The sequence below is a fragment of the Diabrotica virgifera genome, chromosome 9 (genome assembly GCF_917563875.1).
Source record: "Diabrotica virgifera virgifera chromosome 9, PGI_DIABVI_V3a".
Lineage (NCBI taxonomy): Eukaryota > Metazoa > Arthropoda > Insecta > Coleoptera > Chrysomelidae > Diabrotica > Diabrotica virgifera.
Window position 1 is genome coordinate 91,911,687 of NC_065451.1, and position 9,601 is coordinate 91,921,287.

The window sequence follows — 9,601 nt, forward strand, 5'->3', positions numbered from 1 at the left end:
TATGTTCAGTTGTGGTAGATATAATGCAATTCACACATCGGATTCAATTTATATAGTGTAACTGCATTTTTATATCAAAAAGGTTAAGTCGTACGTAAATAGATTTTTATTCTGCAAAATGTAGCTAATTATAATTTTCAAAATCATCTTGTTTTACTGATTGACGTCAATATAAATGATAACTGCATTTTTACGGGTCAAAAAGGTGAACTATGTTTCCGCTGGTGGTTTTGTTATCGTCCATGGTTGAATATGTCCTAGTGGATATGTTCTATCACTAATATGTAGGTTCTCTAATTGTTTAATAATTTTTCTTAAATCCTGATATACTTTAATATCTTTTTGTAACTCAATGACTTTCTCTTGAAACTGTGCAACTTTATGTCTATACTCACTCAAAGACATGATGCTACTAATAAATGAGTTGGTATCAAACTATACATTGTATTTTATTTTTTTATTTGGTTGGTTATACGTAGTATCATTATCGTCACGTTTTCGTTTAGGGGTATTGTTCAATATTTCGTTTACATCAGTTTTTTGTTTTTTAGCATCAATAACGATATTTTCATCATTTATTTTTCGTTTTTCTCTTGTGTCTCCTCTGTTTATAGAGTCATTAGCGAACTCATTTGAAATGTCTACATTCATATCATCTAAAATTTGTTGTTTTGCTCTTTTGTGATTTAATAGCTTTTGTTGTATTTTCTGCTTATTTCTATGCTTGACATTTTGTGTGCGTTTTCTTGATTTTGAAATAGTTAATCCCTGTAGTAATAAGGTACAGTGGTTTATACTTTCAGTTAGTTTTTCTAACATATTTTTAGCTTTGTTCAATTCTTTATTACAACTTTTTGTTACAGCTTTATAATTAGCAGAACTAAGACCCATACCTAATTTAACTTTTGCTTTCATTGCACCAGCTACACCAAGTGCAGCCAACTTTTCAGAAAATGCTGTATTTTTTGATCGAAACTGTTCAAGAGCTTTTTCAGCTAGAATCTTATCAGCTTCATGTCGTTTTGATAACTCTTTGTCTTGAGAGTATGCAATATCATGTTCACGACACGCTTCGTCTAACCCATTTATTCCCCTATCTCCTCTTGCTAATCGTTTATGCAATTTGGTTCCTGGTCCACAAAACCTGTATCCACCAGGGATGTGCAGCTCAAAAGGTAGTTTATTAATGGCAGCGTTTAACATCTTCATCAACGACTTACAAATTAGTAAATAAATAGTCTAAGATAAGTGTTTATATATATATATATATATATATATATATATATATATATTTTTTCTATTCTTTAAACAAATAACCTCACATTTCCCCAAACATATTACTTGGTATATTCTTAGCACCAGATTTAGATTTCAAATATTTTATGTACTCACAATTTATACAATTTAAATTAGGTATATCAGTCTCTCCTCCACACTTTGGACATTTATACTTCACAGGTACAGGCATAATTTTATGTTTTACAGGTACAGGCCTCACTCAAAATTGTCTTTATTGTTGTTGATTTTAAGAAAAATAGGATACACTCTTTTTACAAAAGTACAATCAGGACTGAATTTTTTGTGATCTCCGATTATATTGTCATTTGATTCCCATTTGTATATTTCTACACCACATTTGAAACACTTAACTATATCTTCTACTTGAAGAAAGTAAAATCCACAAGCAGCTAACTCTACTTCTGATTTCTTCCCCTTCCAATTGTTAAAAGTTGAAAGTCTTGAATAGAAATCTTCCGGGTTAAGCGTGTACACCTCGAGACACATATTAATTACTGACTGACAAAATGTCGCTGAATACGCTTATTATATACACGTAGGACAGTAACATGAAATTTGAATATAAAATCAGATCAAATGCACAATACGGTTAGTTCATTAGAAACTGTTAACATGAATGCTAGTAAGAAAAAGACAAGAAAGACCTCTAAAAGGAAGGTCTCTAAGAAAAAAGGTTCTAAAATTCCAAAACAAAAGTATTTCAGTTTAGTTAAAGTAATTCGAGACATTAGAAAGAAACTATTGGAAAGCAAACCAAGAACGTTAAGGGAAGCTATTCAACAAGCATTGCGAATTGTGAAATCTTACAAGAACATAAAAAAACCACGTGGTCGAGTAATTCAGGTTCCGAAAACTGGAGGTATATTACCTTTAATACCCATATTTGCAGGATTAAGCGCTTTGGGCACTATTGCCGGTGGCACCTCCGCCATCGTGAAGACGATAAACGATGCAAAAGCAGCTAAAGAAGATTTACTTGAAAAACAACGTCATAATCGTAAAATGGAAGCATTAGCAATTGGAAAAGGTTTATACTTGAAACCATATAAAAGTGGAATGGGTATTTTTTTATGAAGAAGGCGGATCAAATAAATATTCCAAAACATGCTTTGACAAATGTAGAGTTACAAAAATACGCAAAATTAATGAAAATTCCATATTTCAGAGGTGTATTTATGAGAAACGCGTTTCCGAAAAAAATTTGGCAACATGAGAGTGGAATTATTAATTTAGATAATAAAGACGGTCCTGGAACTCATTGGACAGCGTACAAGAAGAACAAATCTAAAGTTGTGTATTTTGATAGTTTTGGAAACTTGAGACCGCCTATGGAAGCTATATCATACTTTAATTCAAATGGCTATTGTCACATTGTATATAATCATAAAATTTATCAATCTTATAACACTGTAAATTGTGGACAATTGTGTTTAGATTTTTTAAATAAATACCTGTTTTAAAAGAATAATTTTTATTTACTGTATGATCTCCGTTTGAACATGTCGTTCACTTTTGTGTTATCTGGAAGAGAATCGGTGTTATCAACAAAAATTTATCCACCAATTATTTTAAACGAAAGTGAACAGTATGTACTGGGTTTAATTGATTTTATGACATACAATACAATTCCAAATATAGACCAAACAAACAACAAGTTTTATATAAATGGTCACGATATAACGATTCCAAATGGTGCTTATGAAGTTGATGATCTTTCAAAATATTTAACTGAAAAAATAACTGAATTAGAATTAAAATTAGATCAAACACCAGGTAAAGATGATACAGAAATTGATAAAAATATAATACAGAAACCACTGCAAGGAAACGTAGTAAAAAGTGTGGCTAAAAAACATCATCATAATGAACAACCTACAAGTCTGGAAATGAGAATTAATAACAATACACTCAAATGTGAAATAAAAAGCAACAAAGTAATTCATTTTGAAAAACCACATACAATTGCCTCCTTATTGGGATTTACATCAAAACGGCTTTCACCTTCAAAGACTCACGTAGCCGAGAATCCTGTGCATATCACAAAGGTTAATTCTATTTGTGTGGAATGTAATCTAATCACTAATTCATACGTCAATGAAAATCAAGGTCATATCATTCACATGTTTTATCCAAATGTCTTACCGGGATACAAAATTGTTGAAATTCCAAAAAAAGTAATTTATCTACCTGTCACAAATAGATATATTGATGAAATTTTCATTAAAATAGTTGACCAGGATGGTAATCTTGTTAATTTCACACGAGAAGTTATTACGTTAAGACTACACTTAAAAAAAATATAATAATGGTTGTAATTTACAACTCTAATCCAGGTTTGAACAGTGTATATAATACTAAAAGTTTTGACAATAATATTAGTGATAAGCAGACGCTCAAACAGTTGACAACTGAAAACAAAGTATTTTTAACCTCACTGGGATTTAGAATAAAAAACAACAACAACAACGTCAGGAAAAAAGAAAAGCATAAGAAATACTTGGTGCAGAATTAGATTTTTTATAAATACTAGAATACTTAGGATTTTCTTGAGGTGTACTTGTAAAAAGAGCGAATATGAGTTTTAACATTTTGAATATTGGAGGTCATGTATTGGTTGACAGCTCAGTTGTGAGTCGAGAAATGCATAGTCATTTACCCTATGCCAACGCAACTTTTAACCATTGTGATGAAATAAGGATACCTATTCAGACTCAAGATATATACACCTTACCTTCTGAGAGTTATCTGTATATTGAAGGGCGTCTAACGGATGATGGGAAAGAAAGCACTACTTTGCGTTTTGTTAATAATGGTTTGATGTATTTATTTGATGAGATACGATATGAAATTGGAGGCTGTGTAATAGATAGAGTGAGAAATTTAGGTATAACAACGACAATAAAAAACTATGTTTCGTTTACGCAAAGTGAATCTAACCGATACAAAAGTATAGGCTGGAACTATGAAAAACCATCATCAATAACAACTGACGCAAAAGGAAATTTTAGTGCGTGTATTCCACTCAAACTGTTACTTGGTTTTCCAGAAGATTATACTCGAATCCTGGTTAACATCCGCCAGGAACTTGTATTGATAAGAAGTTCAACAGATTTAAATGCAGTGACGTCTACAATGGAAAATGCAAAACCAAAAATTGAAATATTTAAATTTATATGGAAAATGCCGCATATTCAAGTGTCAGATTCGGAAAAGTTACGTTTATACAAATTTATTGAAAATGGATCTAATTTAGAACTTGCATACAGAAGTTGGGAATATCATGAAATTCCGCTACTACCACAAACAATGAAATTTAACTGGAACGTAAAAACTACTAGTCTACTAGAGAGACCACGATTTGTTTTGTTTGCTTTACAGACTGCCAAAAAGAATGCCATAAAAGAAGATGCGAGCCATTTCGATCATTGTAATATTACAAACTTAAAACTATTTCTAAATTCTGAAATGTACCCGTATGACAATTTGAACTTGAACTTTGATAAGAAACAGTATGCCATTGCATATGAAATGTATGCACAATTTCAACAGTCGTACTATTATAAAGTTGGAGATCCATGTCTTAGTTTGGAGCAATTTGGTTCTTTTGCCCCCATATTTGTTATTGACTGCAGCAGACAAAATGAATCAGTTAAGTCGGGAAGTGTTGATATGAGAATAGAAATTGAAACTAATAAGAATATACCAGTTAATACAACAGCTTATTGTATAATTATACATGACCGTATTGTTAATTATAATCCGCTAACTAATGTAGTTCAAATGTTTTAACTGTATTTTATCTATTGTGAAATAAATATGTAATTTTTTAAATAAAAAGTTTAAAAAAAAAATATTGTTTTTTTGCTGACACTACAATTTTATGATATAAAAGCCGGTAACAATCTCATAAACAGTTAAATGAATAAAATCCATCAAAGATGTTACTACACAAAATATTTTGGTTCGTCACATTGTTAAATGTGTGTTTTGCGTTTAACGTTTTTAGAGAACCATTTATTATTAATAGGCAACGAATAACATGGTGTACTTTAAATGCAGACTCTTCAATTACTAGAGTAGTCCATAAAGCTATCAATACATGGAGCAATGCAAGTGGAATTAAGTTTAAGCAAGTTAATTGTACAGCAGAAGAGGCACCAAAGCTATCAATTTTATTTGATACGCATACCCATAGAATAACAGGTTTATGTTTACCAGCCGAGGAATGTAAGTTATTTTTTGACATTCAAAATGTTAGAAATGAAATAGCCCATACAATAGTTCCTACGTTAAATAATCAAATTCCATGTGGGGAAATACATATATTAAAAAATGTTTTATGGAACTTAAAACTAAACGACTTTGAGACACCAGGTTTTAATTTGCAATTGGTTTTAACGCACCAAATTGGTCACTATTTAGGGCTAACCGATAACCGAAACTACAATTCGATAATGAATAAATTATATCTAGAACGCCGTCCTCAAGAACTGAGCAACGATGATATAAATGCTATAGAATATCTTTATAAAAATGGAACGGTTAAACCCCAACATAAACTAAACTTTACCTACGTTCCTAATCATCATCATCGTTCTTATGGAATCTCAAGGATCCGTTATAGGGCATTAAAAATGTATTCATTTGTATAAATAATTGTTTCTCAATAAAAATATTTACTTTTTTTTTGTGTAATACTTATTTAACACCATGTACACAATAAATAATTTCATAACTGTTCTGATATCGAACAAATATATTTAGACCAGTTTGAAACCTGTTCAAACCTGTTCAAACCTGTTCAAGACCTGATCAAAGCTGTTCAAGACCTGTTCGAGACCTGATCAAGACCTGATCAAAGCTGTTCGAGACCTGATCGAGACCTGATCAAAGCTGTTCGAGACCTGATCGAGACCTGTTCGAGACCTGATCAAAGCTGTTCAGAGGTTGCGAGCCCTACAATGAATAAGGATATAAAGAGACAACTTATAACTAAACGAAAAAACATTCAAAGTAAATTGAGACAACTAAAGCAAGGACAAATAATCCAAGAAGATTTATTTAATCCAATTACAAAACACTTAAAAAATATTGAGACCAAGTTGAATAAGAATTCAGGTTCTGAAAATGAAACAACCAAATATGAACCTTTAAGGTACATTAAAAATGATGATGACATCAAAGAAGACAACATTGAAGTGGATGATGAAATCAAAGAAGACAACATTGAAGTGGATGATGAAATCAAAGAAGACAACATTGAAGTGGATGATGAAATTGATGAAGCAGAAGGAGACAACATTGAAGTGGATGATGATGAAATTTATGAAACAAGTGATATTAAAAACTCTATATTAGAAAACATTGAAGTGGATGATATAAAAGAACAGATTAAAAATGATAAAAACTCTGAAACTCGATTTGAAGCTAACCAGGAACGTACACTTTTTTTGGATCAGTATGATCCATTACCTAGGAAATATATTACAGAGATGCAGGCTGATTTTTTAAATAAAGAATTTGATCATAAATATGGAGTTAGATTTGATGAAACATCTGAAAAGCTGCTGATTGGGAATTCCGAAATCAACATAGATGGTGCTGATGTTCTTTTAAAAAACAAAAGATATAAAGGTACGTCTGGATTATATGAGCTTTTGTTTAAGAAACACCCAGCTAATTTTACAGATCAAGATGTAAATAACTATGCAAAAATAGTTGTAGCTACGAATGCTCACAGAAGACATTATTTATCAAGTAAACAGATAGATGGTAGTAAATTAAAAAAATATAAAAAAATAATTGCACCAATAACAGAAGGTAAAGGACTACTTATGGAAGTAAACAACAATAAAATAGATTACGTCCACTGGGATGATCCAAACGAACTTGTAGCTAGATTGAGGTTATTACTATCATCACAGTTAGCTGGGCATACAGGACATACAAATGAAATAAATTCAATTATTGAAGAACTAAAAGAGGCAAACATTATAGAATAAATATCATGTCTGTTAAAAGAGATATTGTTAATGAGTTACACAAACCTGCAAGAATTAACTTTAAAAGACGAAGAATTATTATAAAATCTCTTAATGATTTATTCCAAGCTGACTTGATTGATATGCAAAAGTATTCAAATACAAACAGAGGTTTCAAATATATCTTGGTTGTAATAAATTGTTTCTCAAAATTTTTATGGGCTTTACCTCTGAAAAATAAATCAGGGGTCGAAGTAGCTAAATGTATGGAGCATGTGTTTAAAGAACAAACACCAAATAATCTTCAAACAGATATGGGAACGGAATTTTTTAATCCATATATGAAAACATTGTTGAACAAATATAACATTAATCATTACAATGTATACAGTGAGAAAAAGGCTGCGATTGCTGAGCGAGTTATTCGCACGATTAAATCAAAGATTTGGAAACAGTTTAGTTTCAATGGTAACTACAAATGGATTAATAATTTACATCAAGTTGTTAATGAATACAATAACAAAGTTCACACAACAATAGGCATGAAACCGGTTGATGTTAAAAAGAAACATGAAAAATTATTGTTGAATACTGTATACAATCACATTAAAATGGTTGATTTGGAAAGTCAAAAATTTCATATCGGTGATCATGTACGCATTTCAAAATATCGAGGAGTTTTTGACAAGAAATACAATCCAAATTGGTCTAATGAAATTTTCATTGTTTATAAAATAAAACTTGGGAACCCTATTACATACTTGTTAAAAGATTATAGAGGTGAAGAAATTCTAGGAGGATTTTATAAAGAGCAATTGCAGAAAGTTAAACACAAAGATAGTTATTTAGTAGAAAAAATATTGAAGAAAAAAGGAAACAAAGTTTTTGTCAAGTGGCTAGGTTTTGACGATTCTCACAACTCTTGGATAAATAAAAGTAATGTAATATAAGAAGTGGGGATAGAAAAATATTTAAAAGACATTCCACTTGCAAGATTTTGTTGGTTGTTAAAGAATATCGAGAGTGAAAACATGTTCATTGTAGATATCCAAGGTTTCTCTTTTCCTGCGGAAGATGTCTTTCTTTGCAGGGAAATTGCTATTTTAGATCCTACTACAGAAAAGATGATACACAGAATGGTTGTGTTACCAGTAACAGAAGCTATGGTAAATAAATCGTATATGAAATGTATCGAACAACAATTTGTTCAAAACCATGGTTTAAGTTGGCAATCGTGGCATTGTGATACTCATCTAAAATATGAAGACATCTCAAAATTTTTACACGACAACATACTGGATGAAACAATATTGGTGAGAAATCATGAAACAAAGAAATATTTGGAACAATTCATGGAAAACCGCATTGATTGTGTAGAAGATGAACCTAATATACTTTCAGATGAAACTATGAAACATATTTTTAAAGCTCATACGTGTTTTCAACATACCAATGAAAATTTGCAATGTGCTCTAAACAATGTATTTAATATTCATTATTGGTATAAATATTGTAGAAAATGTTGATAATAAATAATAAAAATTAAAAATGGTCTTTTATTAATAGATGCACAACACATTTATTTTCAAATTGATACCAGACATGAAGCTTGTAAAACAAAAGACTACGCTTGATGTGGAGAATAATTTATTGGAGCCAATTGAGAATAAATTTAAAAAGCATGGAGTTTTGTTTCCTTCAACTATTAGATGTCTTATAGTTGGTCCTTCAAATTGTGGTAAGACCAATGTGATGATAAGTTTATTGGAACATGCTAATGGAGTAAAATTTGAAAATGTGTATATTTACTCAAAATCATTAATGCAACCAAAGTACAAATATTTAGAAACTTTATTAGAACCAATTAAAGGAATAGGATATTATACTTACAGTGGAAGTACTGATATAATGCACCCATCTGAAGCGAAGCCCAATTCCATTTTTATCTTTGATGATGTTGCGTGTGACAACCAAGATGTTATTCGGGAATATTTTAGCATATCTCGACATTCTCAGGTGGATCCATTTTATTTGAGTCAGAGTTATGCAAAAATACCTAAGCATCTTATAAGAGACAATGCAAATATTTTAATTGTATTTAAACAAGACGATTTAAATCTAAAACACATTTACAACGATCACGTTGGAACAGATATGACTTTTGAAGATTTAAAAAAAATATGTTCAATATGTTGGAATGAAAATTACGGATTCTTATCCATTTTCAAAGATAGCGACATAAATGATGGTCGATATCGCAAAAAGATTGATCACTATTTTTTAATCAAGTAAAAGGTGTAAATGAGAAATAAAAGAGATAA

At 30.6% G+C, this 9,601-nt stretch overlaps 1 protein-coding gene across 1 annotated transcript; it reads left to right on the forward strand.

The window, feature by feature from the left end:
- Positions 1-4,479: 4,479 nt before the first annotated feature.
- LOC126891114 (uncharacterized) lies at positions 4,480-5,088 on the forward strand. The gene has a single exon (XM_050660293.1). It carries the CDS (start codon positions 4,480-4,482, stop codon positions 5,086-5,088), a length of 609 nt encoding a protein of 202 aa, XP_050516250.1.
- The last annotated feature ends 4,513 nt before the right edge of the window (positions 5,089-9,601 follow it).